At 42.5% G+C, this 20,390-nt stretch overlaps 1 protein-coding gene across 8 annotated transcripts in view; it reads right to left on the reverse strand.

Moving 5' to 3' along the window:
* ARID1B (AT-rich interaction domain 1B) overlaps positions 1 to 20,390 on the reverse strand; it is a 407,616-nt gene that overhangs the window by 48,354 nt on the left and 338,872 nt on the right. For 4 of the 8 annotated variants that reach the window (XM_036886809.2, XM_036886812.2, XM_036886807.2 and 1 more), the window contains 2 exons: positions 7,561 to 7,888; positions 5,680 to 5,808 (listed from right to left, as the gene is read on the reverse strand). In XM_036886809.2, coding sequence (XP_036742704.2) covers positions 5,680 to 5,808; positions 7,561 to 7,888 — 457 coding nt within the window. The remainder of the gene's footprint in view (positions 1 to 5,679; positions 5,809 to 7,560; positions 7,889 to 20,390) is intronic. The other 4 variants (XM_036886810.2, XM_036886814.2, XM_036886813.2 and 1 more) reach the window with 1 other exon arrangement.

Raw genomic sequence — 20,390 nt, forward strand, 5'->3', positions numbered from 1 at the left:
GCAGAAGACACCTGGGGTAAAAGGCAGGTGTGGTTTCGGGGGGTACTGGGAATATTCCCGAGCGCGGGAGGATGCTGGGGTCTGAGAGGATGCTAAAGGCAGCAGGTGAGGGGCATCAGGGAGAAGCTGCATCTGGGTCGAGGCTGCCAAAGCCTGAGTTAGGGTGGCAGGTCTGGGCGGACATTAGTTCCTCTGATTTGTGTCCCATATTCACAGCTCCAGTCAGTAGTTTCCTCAATCGATGTCTATCAGCTCTAAAAAATGGGGCACCCAAGCTTACAGGTTCCCACTCTTCCCTCTTGTGTTCCCACTAGTTCTCAGCATCAGCAGAAATCCAACACGCCAGCCCTCAGACACGTGCTGGTCTGCAGGGTCACCTGGGGGATTCGGAACAATACAGGCTTCTGAGCCTCATCCCCCGTGGGTGGGCTGCGGGTGTCATTACATTTTATATGCTCTTTAGGTAGTAATCAGTTGTTTAGGGAGCTTCACAGATTCTAGCTTCAGATTCTCACATTTTGATTTCTTGGATCTCAGAAACTTAAAAAAAAATCAATCTTGGTCTTTCAAAAATGAGCGTTTTACTACTTTTTGATTTAAGGACTACTAAATGTACTTTGTGGCTGCCATAATAGTTCTGTAACTCTGAAAGATTTGATTGAAATAATAATCTTAAAATGCTAGCAGAGTAGCATCCACTCAAATTCTAACTTTCGAAGGGAAAGGGGGGGCTAAAATTAAAGCACAATGTTTACATGATAACGCAAAGGTTTACATTTAATTGCAGAAATAAAAACTCTATTTAAGCCTTTGTAATCTTTTGTCTTTCAGTAACATGACTATTATTTTAAAACCTAACTGTCCAAAATCCAAGGGGCTAGATTCTTAGTTAACAAAAATCACCCTCAGCTCTTCAGGTCCACGGACCCCAGTAGAACTGGGGCCTGACACATTTAGAAGTTTTTTGCCCATTTTCTTTGACATTGTAATGCACTATCTCCATTAATGCATTTCCACATCAGTGGCTCCTAGCCCATCAGCAGAATTGTGCCATCATGGCTTCAGAGGAAAACAGTAAGAGAGAAAAAGTGCCTTGCTGGCAAGCAGCAACAAGGGAAATGAATTATACATACCTCAGTAAAGAATAGTTGTTGGAAGGTGTGTGTGTATGTGGGTGTGCATGAGACACAGATATAAGCAGCTATTTATATTCAAGAGAACAAACTAATCCTGTGCTGTCTGTGCAAGGAGAGCCTGTGATGTCCGAGCAGAGGAAGACCACTGCTTCAACTCGCTTATGAGACTCGGCCGCTTCAACATCAGTACAGATGGGCTGCTGATGACCAAGCTACCCAATGGCTAAGACCTCATGGAATTTATTTACCCTGTTAATGAATGGCTAAGGTTCAAAAATAATGTTAATTAAAATTTCCAGTCTCCTATTTTACTTGAAACAAAATATTTTAAAACTAATTCCAGTTATCCTAGTATTTTGTATGATGTAAGTATTAAAATGTAGGTTTCCCGACTCACGGTCATAATATTCAGTATAAAAATTCCCTTCTAGGCAAGAATAATGAGACTTCAAACTTATTTGTTTTCCTCATTTTTTTGAAACTAACTAGTCTGAGAGCATTTCCCTCCTCCTGATGGCCAGCTAGACCACTGGGGAGATGGCAAGAGGAAGACAGTATCACTTACACAGAATCATGTAGGTGTAGGAATTTATCTGGGTTCAAAGGCCAACTTCTATTCCTACTCTTAGATGACTCAGAATCTTTAACTTTCACAGCTATGCTCCAGTCACAAGAATGCAAAATGCTAAAGCCTTCTTGGGAGGCAAGCAGAGGGTGAAAAGGACAGAAATTCCAACCCATCTGTGTGCTGTCAGTAAACTTACTTCATTTCACATCGTGCATGTTCCAAGAACAAGTATGTGTGCTGTGCATTGAGGCTAAGTGGGAATGTGCAAAGTGCTTACTTCCTTCAGAGCAAGAGACTAAGCCAATGAAAAAAAATCCAGAGCTCAAGGTAAGAAGCAGGATCTCCAGTAGGACACTGATTAACACTTAGTATCTAACAGAACTGCCTTTACACATGAAAGAGAACTGGAGTGAAGAGATTTTTTAAAAAGGGAAAATCTACAGAGACAGCACCAACCAGAAGGAAGAGCAAGCGATCAGGAGACAGGGCTCCAGGGCCTGCTGTGCCCTGCTGGTGAGCAGCTGAACGGTCCTGGGCAGGGAACACCGTAGATCTCACTTTTCTCCACCATAAATAACATCAAGACTGGCTGACATCTAAAATCCAGCTCGAAATTTCTATTACTCCGTACTTGAAATTCTACATCCTCTTGGAAACTATTCTTATGAAAACATTATCTTAAAGATCTATGCCGGACTTCGGCACAAACAGCCTCAAGTTACTGAAGGCTTGATTAAAGTTATCTAGGAGGTGTTGGGAACAACAGACTTCAAGGAATCAAAAATCTACCCTGGCCTAAAGATCTAGGCTTGTCAGGCCTTCTGTAAGTTCACTGAAATAATGCATCATCCTTGGAGCCCGTTTCCAAGAAAAAATCTCAATAACTCAGAAATACCAATATCCGTAAATCAGTTGCATTTGGCAGAGATGCCAATTGCTAGACACTACCAGGTGCCACCTAGAATGAATGAATGGATGCAAAACACAATAAATGCCTGAGGGGAATTTGTTTTCCATGTGTGTGTGTTTTAAGCACAAAGGTCATTGAAAATGAATTCAGTCATTCAAAAAATCTTAAAGACTATGCTGTAGAGCCTGGGATTCATGGCAATACTTCTTTAGGAGGCAGCAGGCCAAAGTCTTTCCTAAACTTGTGGCTGACTTTGGCCCTCCTGTGCTCAGACAATGTCTTAGAATCTTCCAACATAAGGCTGTAGACAGCCACGAGACCTGGACTGAGGAGGAAAGTCACTTTTACTTGTCACCCGGAACTAGGCTTTTAGTAAAATCAACAAATACTTCCCAACTGTTTCTCATTACTTCAAAAGAATACTACAATAGGTAGAAGTGCTTTAAAACTGAGCACAGAAGTGCATTTTCTGAGAAAAAAAAGTGTATCAGTGTGTATGGCGGGGGACAGTCTGAGGCAAATATTATGGATAGATTGAATTTAGAATGATTGGATATTGTTACTCAGCTAACGTAGTACTGGAAAAATAAGATTCAGCACTCTACTGTGAATCCTCTGATAATCAAAATGAGGGATTCCTTCATCAAAAGGTGAAAAAGAAAAAATAATTCATCGCTGTTCTTTAACTTATTCAGTGCAGCAGGTGGATTTCACCTTGTCACACCACTCAAAAAAAGGAATTTAGTACAATGGCTTCCTACTGGGCAAGACTGGTGTTTTTTTCTTTGTGCTATCTACTAGACTCACTGAGAAAGCCTGAAGCATAATGGCCATAATCCTTAGTTTTTACAGTGAGCTTTCTGTTTCTAATTGGATGCACACACACACACTCTCTCTGTCCCTCCCTCCCTTCATCATTAATTTGTCTTTTTCTGATTCTTCCATAGGCTCTAGGCCTTTTGGGATTCTGACTTGAGAAAGAAGTCACTATAACAAACTCTGTGAATACTGTTTCTGGAAGGCTTGAGCCACTGCTCCAAAAGAGAAGCTGACGTTTAGCAAACTTGCTTTTCAAATCATCAACCTAACTTTCACTTGACAGAGTTATCAATGGGGGACAAAAACAAAACACGAGCAAGAACAGGAGTGCATCTGCGACGAGCTGTTAGGGGAGCACAAGCACGTTGGGAATCAAATGGCTTGACCCACGGCACTGAAACATGTACTGCGCATGTTTCCTCACAGTCAAGCTTCTGCTGTTTAAGGAGAAGGCACAACAGGTAATGTGTATCACAAAGTGAAAGGGAAAGATTTAGGATAGAAACAAAACTTTCTTTTCTTTCTTTTTTAGAAAGAATACTGCAGACATCAAAGACAAAATTCAGAGCTAACAAGGATGGAGCCGCAAAGATGGGCCTTTGCCAAATGCGCTTTACAAGACTCACCAAGAATAACTCCAACATTGTTCTTTTTCTTATTTTTAATTAAGGAGGAGATGCTGTAGTATTTTAAGGAAGCTATCTGGATGCTGTTGGCTGAAACACAGATTTGATCTTCTCGTGCTGGTTAGCTAACATTGATTTTCCGCCCCAGTGGAAGAGATTTTACTCGGATGCATGCCATTTAAATTCATTTTACACAGCTGCTTAATGTGGCTTGGCAAGGCACAGCCAAACTGGCTTTGTGGGTCTAAATAGGACTCCTGAGTTGGTAAAGGGCTGATCCTATGGATTAGTAGCTGATGATAAATGCTTTTCTCCCTCCACTGTTATCTTCCTACTGCTGACTCATGAAGTGACCTTGAAGGTACCACAAGAAAGGAAAAAAGAGGAAAAAGACAAGTTCCCCCAAATAAGTTTGTTTACCTAGTGCTGTATTTGTTATTTCCATTTTTAGGATTACAGGCATGGAATTTGGTATTTGTTGGTCCACATTCAGGGCCATGTTTACAGGATTCACAACTCTCAATCGCAACACTATCATTTGCTCTTGCTGTCTAGATAAATGTATACCGAATACATAACTATTAAAAAGCTCTCTGTCATGAATGCATAACAAGTAGTGAAAACTTATTTCTATAAATTTGGTCTTTAAACAAAGCTAGTTGACTGTTCTGTCTTATTTTAACCAAAAACATGGTGTATATTTCTATTGAAATTACCAGATTCAATCCATGTAGTATAATCTTATTGTTACTATATGCAAAATGACACCAATAATAATATTTTGCTTGGTAAATCACTCAATAACAAGCTACCTTTAGCGCATTTACGAACCTAAAAAAGGTGACAGTCTGATATTATATAGTTTTGTAGTAGGAAAGAAGAGATACTTCTTGTTGCTGTATGTAATTCCTGTGTTGAAATTGATGATAATATGGCAATACTGTGTTTAGACAGAAAATTCTGTATTGGATGATTTGGTTATACATTCCTGGTGACTTCAATATTCTAAAACTCCTTGTTGAGGGAAATAACAGAAATCTTTGGCATAGACGTTCGTTTGGTGAAGATATGAAGAAGGCCCTCATATGTCCTATTAATAATCTAAGTCAATCTCCCATGGTGAGTCTCCTGTCAGATAGGGTCGCTGCACTCTGAACTCAGGAGTGTGTGTGGGAGCAGGTCGTTGTAGTGGCAGCAATGACAATAACACAGTCATGATAACGGTTCTACACAAGTTCCTAGGCAACAAGACGACAACAGTGGGTGAAATGCTGCCAGAGTAGGTGATTTCCTTACTGTTACGTAGATAAAAGGTATTATTTCCCTCTCAGGCATGAAGGGAGGAAGCCATGCCACAGCCATGCGCAGACAGGACTGGGACGCATGCGGGTTCCACCGAACTACCACAGTACCGTGAGTAAGAATGAAAAACCAAACAGAACAAAACATACAAAAACCCAAAACAAACAGCAGTAAACAAAAAGACAACCCCCTCCAAGATGATTTCCTCTCAGGGCTTTCACTGTCTTGTTTTGGGCGTTCCTTTCACAGTCGGATGGCACGTCCCTTAACAGCTATGCCCACAGGCCCCGCAGCGAGTCAGGGTGTGTGGCTACCTACCCGTACTGGTCAGGCTGGTGCACCATGGGAGCCTGAGAGTTGCCATAGTTGGGGTGCTGGGAAGAAAACATGGGGCGTCCGCCAGCCCCAGACTGGCTGGGATAAGCAGGCGACCTAACGTATGGTGGCCTAAAGTAGAACAGAAGAACAACTGCTTTGGATTTGTTCTGCAGACAAACAGGAATCCCCCTGTCCACTAGTCACATAGGTGTGGAGGGTATGGAACGTGGCCTAATACTCTGTACCATGCAGCTGCCTGGGAATGGAACTGGATTTAACATTTATTTGAAAAAAAAATGGGTAGGGGACAGGGCAGAGGAGAGAGAAAAGTGAGATTCTCAAAGCTAATCTTAGTTTACAGTTCTCATGTATAGCTTTGACTTCGGTAAATGCCAAACAATATACTGTCCCCATTTGACCTTCTGCAGAGCTAGGGTGGGCAGTATGTGGAGGCAAGGCTTGGAATGGGCACCTGGTTCAAAACAGAAATGAGAATGCATGGATTTATATATTAATTTATATAAAATGATACATAAACTGATTCAGAAAGGGAGCAGAATAAGAGTTTTTAGTCAGACAATTATGCCTTAATCTCTAGTTATCTTCTTCCCAGATCACTATTCAAGGCTTCATGTCAAAGGCAATCAATACTTTTTACTTAAAAAGAGAATAACTTGTGCTTTATGAGTTGCAACAATGGACAGTTCATTTAAATCTAACTTAGAACTTCAGTTGGACCAGCAAACCAGTCTTCACAGACAAGTTCATTAAAACATCCCCTGAAGCCGCAGCAGGTTCAGTTTAGTACGTTGCTGGGGTTCAGAAGATTTTAAGTAATTGTAATGTGGGTAAGAGAGGGAGATAATGACTGATTCTTCAAGGGAAACTTATTATTATTTGGAGCAAACAGTGAGACTGGAGGGGGTCCCTAACATTCCCAAAATTGCACTGTCAGAGGAAAAGTAACAAAGGGACACATTTAAAATTACACATACACACATACATACACACACATATTAGCTTTTATTTCCTTTTGACAAAAATCAGAACCCTCTATCTTTTCTTCAAAAGATACCGAACCATCATACATATCTCTCAATGTGCTTTAAAAAATATTTTAACATATGTTAAACATAATTTAAAACATTTACATGTGCTTTCAAAACATACTCACTTTTGCCTTATACATTTTTAATTAAGTATGTTATATTTATTCAGGTCAAGGATTTACTTCAAAAATTTTAAAAACCAGGATTAAAAACAAGTAAGTAATTGAAGCTAAAGCTCTGCTCTAACTTAAACTTTCTGAAATATTATCTTTGCTTTATTAACATTATTTTGGTTTGGACAGATAGAGAGGTATGCCCAGAAAAAGAAAACATAAGAATATGAAGTATATAAATCTCACACATATACATTTAGACAAACACACAGAATACACATATGCGCATGTACAAAGTTTCTATTTTGTAACGATTTTTATGGTGGGGTAAAAAAAGGGGCTGGGTTCTTTTTCAATGTTCTAGATTTTAACTTGTTTTTAGGCTTTAGAATTTCCTGCCTAAACCTTGCTGCTTTAAATGGAACTACAAAGACCCTATCTAGGGCCTGGCCCTGGGTCGCTGGATGTAATGACAATTCACGGCCATTTCAGATAACCTCCCACAGAGGACTTGCCCACCACTCAGATTCCTTCCTTGAAATCTCACAGAACACAGTCTCTCATTTACTTCTCTGACCTGTACGGTACAGAATATATTTAACACAAAAAATGGTCCCACTCTCCTGCCCTCCAGCCCTGTGTGCCCCAGGGGATGTGCGGCTCTGTGCTCGGCATGTGCTCACGTGCCTGCACGCGGACCACCCGCCCCGCCGGCGTACCTGCTCTGTGCCGAGTTTGCAGCGGCCTGCATCACTGCGGCGGCTGCCTCCTGTGCCTTACGGTTCACGGTTGGCATTGGTGGCCCCATTCCTGGCCCTCCCTGCTGAGACATGCCAGGAGAACTGGGGGTCATGCTGCTCATATTTCCAGGAAATGGTCTGTTCTGCATCCCAGCTGATGGCATTCGTCCCAGGGGCAGAGCACCACATGGTTGGCTTGGCCCTTGCCCATGCATCTGGTTGTTGGCATTGATGCCCATGCCGGGCCCTGGGCCGCTGTAGCTTGCACTGGGCACCCCACTATATGCTGGGGGTCTGGAGTAGTTACCTAAACAAAAGGAAACACACAAATTAAAGTCTTTTACTTAATATCTGGACTTGGGAAAACATTCACTGGAAATACTTCTTGTCCAACAACATGATCAACACACAGTATCAGTTATTATCCTTATTAACCCTTCCCCTGTTGGCACTGATGACACTGGCAGTCTCAAAATATGCTATCTCTGCACATTCCAAAAGCAAGCACCACAGAGGGCCACTACATCACGGGGGGAAATCCAGGCTGGTCACCAAAACCCTCTCCAAGCAGACGAGGGATGCCAGCGTTGACTGAGTGCTGGCTCAACGTATCGAACACTGCAGCCTCACGTCTGACCCAGAGTAATTACTTGGGCTCCGGTCCTGAGGTGAGCGCCATCCTGAGGCTGCCCTACATCTACCACAACCAACAGTTACAGGAAAGGGTTAGGAAACAGCACCCAAGGCAGAGTGAACAGACGGTCAAAACTGCCCTCCGAAATCCCACAGGAGCTGTCCTGCGGAGACTCAACCTGAGTCCCGGCGCAGCCAGTTCTTCTCCGGTGTTGGGACCCCCTCCCCTTTTCGCTTGAACACCAGATAAAGCAGCTGGCTTGTGCTTGGTGCCACGTCCTACAAAACAGTTTCAAGCACTTGCATGACAGAGCAGGGAGGTGGTGGCACGGCGGGAGCTGGCAGGGCCGAGGTCGAGACGAAGGACCTGCTCACACCTCCCGCCCTGCTCACACTGGGACCCACACTCACAGAGGAGGAAAGTAGCTATAATGGCCCAAATCATTCCAATAGTTTTGTTTTCTTTCTCCTCCCACCTGTTATTTTGATTGAGTGTAGGTAAATTAAACTCAAGTAAATTAAATATATAACACTGCTCCAATAATAGTAATTGCAGGTAACCACTGCTGAGCCATATACTACATAGAAGATATGGGGCTCAGTGCTCTGCATCAGTGATTTCATTTCTCCAATAACCACAGGAAATAGAGGTGTGACTACGACTCCATTTACAAATGAAGAAAATCAACAACTAGTAGGTTAGGATTTGAGCTCAAGCAAACTGTCTCTGGAACTCATGTAAATCAACCACTGAAGTATGCTGTCTCCCACTAAAGGGCTGCTCAAACAGATGCAAAAAGGCAAGTGCTTGCAGAACATGGATTAGTGTTTCTTGATCGGTCCTTATTACTTTCTGGAAGAATCTCATCCATGTAACATAACTTCTAGGTGCAGGGGTTATAAAATTAAATATAATCCAATTTCTGAGGTCAAGAGCTCACAATCGCTGTGTGTGGGTTCAGGTACAGTAGCAGGGGTAAGAAAAGAAAAATGCAAAAGCAAAACCATAAAGAGAATGCACTGTGAAAAGTGCAGGTGAAGGAACTCTGCTTGGGTGGGGGATGTAGGGGGCCCGCCTTGGTCAGGGGCATTCAGTGAAGAGTTTTTTGAATAAAGACACTGCTGGGCTGTGGTGCAGGCTCTGGGGTCTGGGGGAGCTGCAGCAGAGGAAGGTTCTGCATTTGCTGACTCTAAGACCTTGGTCACTTGTTTCAACCTTTCTTTGTTTCATTCTGTTCTCTATAAAACAAAGAGAATCTCTCTCTAATACAGTCTGCTTAAGGAGCTGTCCTTAGGGAAAATATATAATGTATCTCAAAGGTGGGTGTGAAAATGGTCAGGGTTTGAGTGGTGGATGGTGCCTGAGGCCAGAGAGGGGCGGCCCCCCACAGAAGGGGCCAGATTCAGCACAGCCTCGTGTACCAGGCTTCCAGGCTGGGGGTTTATCCTGAAGATCAGGAGGAGCTTCTCCAGGCTTCCCAGCAGAAACTGGATTTGATAAGTAACAATAAAAGCAAATACTTGATATTGACTATGTACCAAGTTCAGTTCCAAGTTTTTAACTCATTTAATCTTTACAGCAAGCCTGAGAGGTCCCTATTATAACCCTGCTTTAGAGATGAACCCGTGGCGCAGGGCGCAGAGTAGCTTGTCCCAGGATCATACGGCTTCTCAGGGGAGGAACAGCAGTTGCTCCCGGATAGCTGCGAGTGCAGTTCAGAGTCCAAGGCTGCAGCAGTGTCACCGTGACTGTAAAACCAGCTTTTCATAAGCCTACACATAGAAAGCTGTGTCACCTACAAGCAAGACCTCCCTCCCTACTTTTCAACACTGACTGGGTGCTTGCTCTTCGTTAGGTTAGGTGCATCGTGTGAGCTTTCCTACTCGGTTGTACACGATGTGCATTATCCATTGCAGATGGTATGAAAAGTCACTTTTACAAAGAGCATGGGCCACCACACTTTCTGTAAAGGGCTGGACAGTACGTATTTTAGGCTTTGTGGCCCAGATGGTCTCTGTCACAACCAAACTGCCTCTGTAGCCCCAACGTGGCCAGAGGCAATACAAACACAAATAGGAGTACCTGTGGTCCGAAAAAACTTTAGCAACACAGGTGGAGGGCCAAAGTAGGCCATAATCTGCTCACTCCTGCGGTAGACCAGTCTTGGGACAAGCTAACAAAGTACTCCACCAGCAAAGAAAGTGACCCAGTAAAGCCGCAGCTTCTTCGGCTCTGAATATCCTCAGGAAGGCTAAAGAAAGACTGAAGAAGAGGAACAGGGCGAGGCACTGGCAATCTAGGGAATGGAAAATGGACAGGAAAATTCTGAAAGGGAACAGAAGGAAGGAACAGGACAGGTTGGACATAAATTATCTCAGGTGCCACTGGCTACGTGAGCAACGCTTTTATAGCCAGCTCCTCAAATTTAAACTGCCTTTGCACGAAGATCCTCTCTGCCTCTGCAGAAATAATCAAACTAGCACTGATTTCAAGGAAAAAGTAAGACATGCACTGTTTATCAACTTCAAAGTTCTTTATAAAAAGTTCTTAAGGGGCTTCCGACTTTCCCACCCCTGGAGACCATACAAATGGTCCCCGTCTATTTGTCTGTTGTGGCTTCTCGGCGGAAAGGGCACCTTACGCTGACCCTGGTTGGGAGGCACGCGGCGCAGCGGGCAGGCTGCTGTGTCCCGCCTCTTCCCCCACCTCCTCAAAGCACCGTCCTCAGGACACTTCTCAGTGAGAAGGAGGCCTTCTCCTCCCGCCCTCCCTGACCTCGCATGCCCTTCTTTCCAGATTAGTGGTTGAGAACATCAGTGGAATATAGGCTCTGTTTGGCTCTTGCTTTTATTAAAAATAAATGAACTCATTCACATTTTGAATGCAAATGAAATCGACTCACATATTCACGCTATTCTCTGCAGCTAGTTTCCACCCTCCTTCAACGTTTGGTAAGTGACTCATTCGGAAAGAAACGATTCAGTGAAAACATATACCCTTTGCTTTCGAAGGAAATGAAATAACATTTTAAACTTATTTTAGAAAACAAGCATTTAGACACGGTTATTGCAGACTGTGGCCACAATGCAGTTTTTTAAAAAATGTAACAACATACATTTAATGTAATAGCTAATGTTTGACCAAAACTAAAATCGCCATCCCAAACACGAGTACAACACTGATTCTTGAGATTTTGAGTTTTATGTCTATAACTTCCATGTTCAGAATGAGAAGTACTTTTCCCCCACCATTTTTATTCTGGTAAAACCATGATGATATAATGTGGCCTTCCCGCAGCACAAATGCATTATGAAATCCCACTGGTTTTTGGACTGGCCTTGGACAATTAAAGTAGGATCTGACTTAATAACACAATAGCATAAACTTAAGCAAAAGTCAAATGCCCTGAAATTGCTTTTTAAAGAGGGTCTCACAGAAGATGCAGAACATGTCTGCTTGTTCAAGATTATTATTGAAATGACATACTAAAATATAGGAATTGTCTGGAGAGCTCCTGAACCCTGAGAATACATCTATGAGCCCCCTCCCAGGGGTCTATGAAACCCAGTTTGAGAAATACTGGGCAGGGGATTGAGACACACTAGCATACTGAGAGAAGTTTGGGTTTTGGATTCCAAAAGGCCAAGTCAGAATTCTAACTACATCAACTTCAGTACTTGTTTCATCTCTTTGAGCTCCAGTTTTCTGATCAATAAAATAAGAATAACAATGCCTCTTTTAACTAGTTGGTCTCATGATTCAATGAGGTAATAAAGTGTCTGGCATATTAGGTGCCCAATAATCCACAATGCAGTTTTATTAGGAAAGAAGGTTCCTGTTTTTGCTGAATTCCACTTGGAGCTGCAGCAGAGAAACGCTGTCACCTGGCTTCCATCACTGTGGGTGTAGCCAGCAGTCAGGGGCTGTATTTTAAGCAGCACAAGGGAAAGAAACCACTGAGATGTTCAGTTACCCTGGACCACTTCCATATTTCTCGTTCACATTTCATATTATAAAGAGAAGAGCTGCGTTTCAATAGCTTTGCTCAGTTCAGCAGCTGATGGCAGGAAGCATTTGGCTATGGGACGGAGTGTGCACCAGCACACGACGGCCACGCACACCCACGCAGGCGCTCAGCCGCAGGAAGGCCCAGCGAACACAGGCTCCCAATCTGTTTTCGTTCACTCAGCTGGGTGATTCCATGAATCAGCACTCAAAGGCACATGTCAAGGGGATACATTCTAATTATAGGAGCCTTTACTGGGCAGAGGAAATACAAAGTCCCCCTTTCTTCTCTTTTGAAACTTCAGACTTTCCTCATTAAACTTGCATGCCTGGATAAGTGGCTTCTGAATGTTTTAAATGGCTTAAGAGGCAGCAAGGATAAAGCACAGGCCCTAGCATCTGGTTTTGAATACTGGTTCTGACACATCCTAGTGACATGACCCTGGACAAGTTATTTAACGTCTCTGAACATCAGTTTTACCATCCGTAAACTAAGGATAATAATGGGGAATAGGTAGTGCCAAGCACAGAGTCACCTAACAAATGACAGCTATCACCACCATCACCACCACCAGTCATCATATTATCAGTAACCAGTAATGTGATCTCCCCCCCACAACATTTAAAAATGTGTAAGAGTAAAACATGATTCATACCCCCTCACCTTTTTGCCTCCTCGATAAAGTATCTTTCTCCCCGAAATAAACAAAACCAAATACATAAGCCAAGCAAAATATGAGAGGAGAAGCCAGGACTGAGAAGTGCAATCTGATTGCCATGTTCCCCTAATAGATTAGTAATGTGTTGGCACCAGCACTGACAGAAAGCAGATGGATCCAGCATTAAGCACAATGAAGACAGCAGATGCCGGGCCAGCCCACCTCAGCTGGACGGGTCTTGCAGCCAAGTCCACAAGCCCAGTTTTCAAGTGGGTTCCGTCTTGGCACACTAGCTTTGGAAAATTGGTTACCAAATGAATTTTAAGCTACCAGGAGTCATATTCAAGCACCAGACTGGGGAAGCAGGAGCTAGACTCTATTCAAGTCACATCAACATTTTAGGAGGATCACAAGTAATTTTGTACATGACCCTAGAATTTTTAAATATTCTGGTTACAATCACTATTCCAAACCTACTGCTTTTATTAAACTATTAAATGTTTCCACTCATATATGAAATTTTGCTCCTTGGTTTCAATCATTCAACAATTACTTATGAACAACTACTACATGCAAGGGTCTGTATTATTCCCTAAGGGTGGAGGGTGAAACGGTGCACAAATCATAGAATAAACACTTTACTTTGCATAGGAAAAAATATATTTAGAATTAGCCATATATTATGACAAATACGTTTGTGAAGTGGGGCTAAATATGCATCTATTTTGTGGTTAAGCCAATAATGTTCACTGCTTTTTATAGCTGTCTTAAGGCATGTTTGTTGAGATAGAATTTATATACAATAACAACCATACAGAGTCCTATAACCACCAGCACCGCCAGGACATGGGTTATCTCTGTCACAGCGACAAGCTGCCAGCTTGTGGTCAGTCTCCTCCCCACCACCGGTGACCTTCTGTTTCCCTGCCTGCAGCTTTGCCTTCTCCACAAGGTTACAGAAAGGGCCACACACAGTAGGCAGCCTTTTGCGTCTGGCTTAGCATCATGCTTTTGAACTTCATCTGCATTGTTGTACATATCAAGAATGTGTTCCCTTTTGTTGCTTAGTATTCCATTCTGCAGGCATTTGGATTGTTTCCAGTTTTTGGCAATCATGAATAAAGCTGTTAGTGTTTGCACATAGGTCTTTGTTGGGCATAGGTTTCACTTCTCTTGGTAAAACCCTAGGAGTTGCGAGTGCTGGTCTGTATTGAAAGTGCATGTTGAACTTGGCAAGAAACATCACCAAAAAAATGTATGAGAAATCTAATTGCTTTATTTCCTTGAAAATATGTGAGTTATTTTAAGTGGTGTGTATTTGGTTTCATTGTGGCTTTGATTTTTATTTCCCTAAGATGAATGAATTTGAACATTTTTCATGTGCTTATTTGCTGATTATCACATTTAAGTAAGATCCTTTCTGTGTAAACAAAACAGTTATATTTCAAAAACCTTCTTCCAGCTCTCCTTTTCTACTCAGGCCTGATCACACACACGATGCTGCTCTTCAGGTGTGGCGTTAGGAGGGAAAGTGACTGAGCAGTGAAGACAACCGCAAATGCAGGCTCAGAGTGAAAGCTGACTTACCCCAGGTTGCACTAAATCCTACTATTTGTGGGAATAGAGAGGATTTGTTTTTGGAATTAATATATAAGGTACCACATTCTTCCTAGGTCAACATGCATTCAAAAAGGTCTTCACAACGTTTAAGTAAGAACAATATTAGACAAAGCTTGTAAAAGAGTGGGAAAAAACCTATTACCTTCCAGCGTGAGTTTAGTGTTTCTTTCCACTTTTGGTAGTTTTTTTCCATATGAATTAGAAAAATTAAGTCATTAAAAAATTTAGTTATATAGTAATGAAGCTCAATGCAGAAAACAGAGAAGCCAAGAGAGAAATGGACAAAAATGATCCTTAGTTTCACCCCCCAAAGATAATTCTTCAGCACTGAGGAGTCAACCTAACACCCACCCGGCCTCAAGGCAGAGTCAAGAAGGTGCCAGTGTCCCTGGAATACTCTCCGTCTTCATCTGTTTAGGAAATGGTTCTTAAGGGCTTCTTACATGCCAGCTCTGTGCTAATGGCTGGGGATTCCACAGTGAACAAGGCAAAGAGTTTACATTCTGGTGGCAGGAGACAGGCAGAGAAAACTCTAGACAATGGCATGTGGGGCAAGTATATGAAGAAAAATAAAAGCAGGGAGACTTGTACAGAGCAGTGAGGAGCATTCCTGATAATGTGTCTGAGGAGAGCTGCTCTGGGGAAGGGAGAGCTCTGCGCATGACGGCTGCCTCTCTCGGGGCAGAGGTGGGTTTTCAGAGGAACAGCCGTCACCAGGGCTGGCAGCATACATGGGTGCAGGGGACATATGGGTGCAGTCAGATGCCAGGATCTGACTTCAGGGTGGTGAATGGAGAGGAGCACAGCCCTCAAAGAGCAGGGTGTAACATCTGCGGTGTGTGAGAGCTTCAGAAAGCTGCCTGTCACTCCAAAGTTGAGTTTCCTCATCTGTAAAAAGGGTATAAGATTATCTACTCATGTGGTTAGTGTGGCGAAAAAATGTTAAAAACACTATTGTTGAAAGCTGACAAAGAACAGAGTATGTCAAGGAACAGACAGAAAATATTAATAAGATAACTTTTCAATCAGTGAAATGATCTTTTTATTATATATTGTGTCATATGCCTAATTTTACTTTCATGGTGCACAGATACTCAAATTTAGTTCTCAAGCAGAATAAAGAATAAGAAAAAGTAAGCACTGTCATAAAAGAAGTGTGAAAACCTCAACAGCCAAATTTAGTATAAAGCAGTGGTCTCTAGTACAAAGCTGCGTCCTCCCTGCGCTCAGAGGTGCTGTGACGCCCACACAGCTGCAGGGGAACGGCGCCCCCCGGAGGCAGAGCTCTGATGGGCTTCAACTGGTGGCCCAGGGACCCCCTGAAGTCGAAGGAACCCTCCCGAGGGGACGCTGGTGCTACTCTTACAGACTGATAAACTGTGACTCAATAGGCCATTTCTTTCCAAAGATGTGAAAATACGGCAGAGCTGTGAGCCCCAGGAAGAGGCAGCCTGCTGCCCGTGACTGTCACGACCGAAGCCTGTGGCAGGGCCAGGCCCACTGATGCCGGTGTCCACGGGATGATTCTGGGATGCGCTCACTCACAGGGCCTTGAATGCCCGCCCTCTCGAGCGCTGCTGATTTTACTTAGCGAGGTAAATCGGCTCTGCGCTAGGCAGAACTGCAACTGCTCTATGCTTTTTCTCTTTCTTTTTTTAAATTTACTTTTGTATAATTTGTACTTCTAATTTGTACTTACTTTTTCCTTACTTCTTTTCTAATTCCCAGGTTTTGATAGAATAATGATGATTATCAGTCTGTTAAGAAAACCTGTTGATGAACTCCTACAACTTGAAGGCTAAATTTGAGCATCAAAACAAGACTGCATTAACTACCTTTTGCTATAAAATGATCTACTTTAATTTCTATTTTTTCTAATATTAGCAAGAGAGATTTAGAATATCTCTTTAACAAAAGAATATCAAATATGGAATAATATTTTTGGCTACCACTGCTGACATGATCATAAAATAAGGTTAAGATAACAGGAAGCTGAAAACACATTAAGTGTATTAGAACCTGTTTCAAGAAAAAAATAATGAGTAAACTGTAGAGGGAGTGACCCCTACACAGACACCAGCCTTTGGAAAGCCAAAGAACAAGATGTGATCAGTATGTCGGGGGGCAAAATGAGCGCACATGGCAGGCCCATCTCACCACTGTAGAAGAGAGACTGAGTTTAGCTTAATTCACTAATAAGACTGAGGTCTGGACGTGCAACAGTGGAGACTGAAATCCTGGCTCACAGTGACACCAGCATCGTCGGGGGCCTATCAGGTACTCTCAAGTAGCTAGCGGGTCACCAGCTATTGACATTTATACAGGGTTCCTCTTGAACTGAAACAGTTGAGAGATTACTTTCATGTGTGATTCACTACCTTAGAACTGCATTCATTTCAACTAGGCATCATCTGAAGTTTGCCTTTGCTGAATTTAGGAGAAACATTTTAATGAATGAAGGGAGAAGGGTGATTTCATGTGGAATTTATTTTAGAGAAAAAACATTTAAACCCTTTGGAAAAACACCTTTCATCACGTAGTTTGGAAATAAAGGCTCACCAGATTTACCTACTTATAAGTTTCCTGCTTCTAAGACACACACTATGCAAATTAGGGCACCAAAGCAGGGCTGTGCTGGTGTGTGACCTGTACATCTACTTGGCCCAGACCCTGTCATACAAGTCAGTGACAACCGGGGGAATCTAGGCTCACAACTACTGTTAGTTAGCCAGGCTAAGGTAATATTTTATGCTTAATCATAGCAAAACTAAGGCTAGACCCTCATTTTTCCAATTAGTGACAAATATAGAGAAAATATTTGTGGATAATATGACAGGCATTGTTCTTGAGAACAAAAAAAACAAACAAGAGTCTTTGTCCTTAAGAAACATAAAGGCTGTAGGATGAAATTGATTTCAGCTCTTTTCCCCATAAAATTCATTCATTAATAATTAACATATTAATTACATAATTCCTTTCTATTTATTAAAGCAACTCCCTACAGTCCTCTACTTGCAAATACTTCGTGAGGGTAGTTACTGTGTGCTTGCCTAAAGGTATAAAATACTCTTTCATAAAACATACTGCAACTAACATTCTAATTCATTTAGGTTTCCTATTTGTATATTTTATAATTCAGATTTTACAGTATTAACACACATTTCTAAAAATGTCCCCTTAACTTCATATGAATTTTCTTTTTAATCTCTAATATTTCTGATGTATTCTCAAGCCTGTATTCCCCAAATGTTCTTGCTCCTTAAAAGAGTGTCTTGTTTCCCTAGTGGCTTACTGAATAAATGAACCAGGCAGGAGAGTGTGCACCCGCGGCATGGCAAACCTCAGGCCAGTGATGGTGTGAGTGGCCTCTTGAGGTCTCCCTCGGTTTGAACCATAGCTCTGCCACTTACCAGCTGTGAGCTGTGGGTAAAATTACTTAACCTGCTCATTTGCAAAATGAGGATAATGTCACGGCTTCCCACTGACCAAGTAAAAGGGTGAGTTGGCCTGAATTTGAATCCTGGCATGACCACTGTGTATCCTGGGCAATGCAGTTTACTGTGGTATGCCTCAGTTTCTTCATCTGTCAAGTGGGTAATAAAAATACCTATCACATAAAATGTTTGAGGATTAAATGAGTTAAGATACGAACAGTACTTAGAATAGGACCCAGGACAGAGTAACGTTTAGTAAGTGTTGTTATAACTAGTAACAATTTTGGAGAAGCTGCTCCTGACGATACAAAGGTTAGCAAGGAGAGACTGTATTTTCCCCTGAGAGCTCTTAAAAACAAAGCTAACACAGAAGAAAGTCACTTAGTGAGTGACAAGAAACAGGAGATGCCAATGACCTCTGTGGGTTGGTCGCTCACACGTGATTCTTTCCAGAGACATTAAAGGAAGGTGGCAAGAAGAGGCAAGTGCATGTTCTACTAATAATCTGGGGAGTTAATTCAGAGAAGGAAGGAAAAAAAAAAACTTCACTTGGGTCCTTGTTTAAAAGGATCAACAAGGACAGACATACAAAGCTAAGAACATTTACTGAGTTGAATGATATATGTCACGAGGGTAATTTCCCGTCACTTGGTGTCTGCTGAGGGGAGAACACATGGAGGAAAGAGCAGCGAGTCTGCTTTGGGCACCGAGAGCACCGGACACTCACGTGAAGCGCCCAGCATCTGCAGCCACTCAAGGAACTTGGGAAGAAACACAACCTCCGACGAGGAGGACATGGCAGAGCACGAACAGGCGGACACGGTTTTACAAAGTTAGAAAGTGCTGAGTATGGAAATTGCCAGCCTATTTTAAATTGCTTCTAATACCAACCTAAACTTGGTATTTAGGTCTTAAAAAAAAAAAAGCCCACAGCAAAAATCTTATTGAATATATAGCCAAATGCAGTGGATCCAGTGGGCTGCAGTAATATAAAAGGGTTCAGAGTTGAGCAAAATTTAGACTTGTGCAACATTAGAACTAGAAGCAACTTGCAAGGTAACATCACCTAATTTCTCACTTTCTAGAGGAAATGTAATTCCTAGGGAGTAAGCAATTTTCTAAGGTGAAAACCCTCACAGGTTGAGTGCTCTTAAATTATGAATTTAAATGTTTAACAATTCCGGAAAACTGAGGGTTTTATTTGGAAAAGAAATCCATTCTACAGAAATTAGCTCTCCTGCCATTAACTCCTATAGTACAGGCACTTTCTCGGCCATTTAGAAAACACTCATCAGAGAGACAAAGCTTCTACCTTCTTCCCTCATGAGAGCAGCAGAGGATGGGGCTGCAAGAGTGACGTACTGAAGGGCAGGGGGACCACTCTGGAGATCACACGAAGCCCTCGTGGGTTTTAATGACCAAGTCCTAGACCTTCAGCCACCCCCAGTTCCGAGAACAAGGCTCTAACCTTGTCTCCAATTACATTCTGAGTAAAAGTTCACATCTTCTGTGCATATCACAGCATACAAACTGCTTTTCCAACTTTCACCAAAGTTTTCTTTCTGTGGTAGCCAAAGAAACCCAGTTTGGAAGACATCCACCGAGCGGGGGCAGTGGGCAGGCAGGCTCTGTGCCAGCTGAGCGACACCCTGACCTGTCTCAGCTCAGTGACAAACTGCTGCCTGTCACAGCTACCTGGGTCAACAGGGAACAGGATGGCCTGTCACTGTCAACTGGAACTCCTAGGGCTCCCTGTAATTAATAACATGGAAAATGATTTATGACATAAAAGGAATTGAGAAAAAACAAAGTTGTATCTATTCTGACTATGTGCATGTGGACAAAGGCAGGAAGGAGCCATGTGAAAAGTTTTATGTTTTGGGTGTTCTAGGTCTGTTTTTTAACAACAGAAATAGTTGGAATGTACATTAACAAAGCAATGTAAGGTAAGGAAATGATGGTGCTACCTTGGTTGTATTGGAGGTGCTTATAATCTTTCAGAGAGAGCTTCCAAAAACCAGACAACCTAATTTTCAAACTGTGAAGTACTATAACTAGAAGGGGAAGCCTTTCTCAGAAACACCAGGTAAAAAGCCAAGCAGGTTACCTAGGCCTCTTCAGAGAATTGCCTGGCCTGCCTTACCTAATGGCCAGAGAGGCACAGAGCCTCAACACAGCATGGTTTGCTGACAGACAGAGACGCCCCCTGAAAACAAGAGGGCTTTACCCACACAAGGAGAGCCGACTTTGCTGTGGAGGTGGGAAACATTCTACAGGTTCCTAGTGGGTGTTCATCGCCTTCGTGTGGAATATTACTGGTATCTGCAGAAGTGAGGAATTAACTCTGGGAATTGTGCCAGATTATCTCAGTCTCTCTAAACTATTAATGTCTAATCTAAATAAACAAAATATAAAGAAGTACTAAATCCAAACGCCTTATTGCCAAAAATGACCTAG

Source organism: Manis pentadactyla, chromosome 12, assembly GCF_030020395.1.
Source record: "Manis pentadactyla isolate mManPen7 chromosome 12, mManPen7.hap1, whole genome shotgun sequence".
Taxonomy (NCBI): Eukaryota; Metazoa; Chordata; class Mammalia; order Pholidota; family Manidae; genus Manis; species Manis pentadactyla.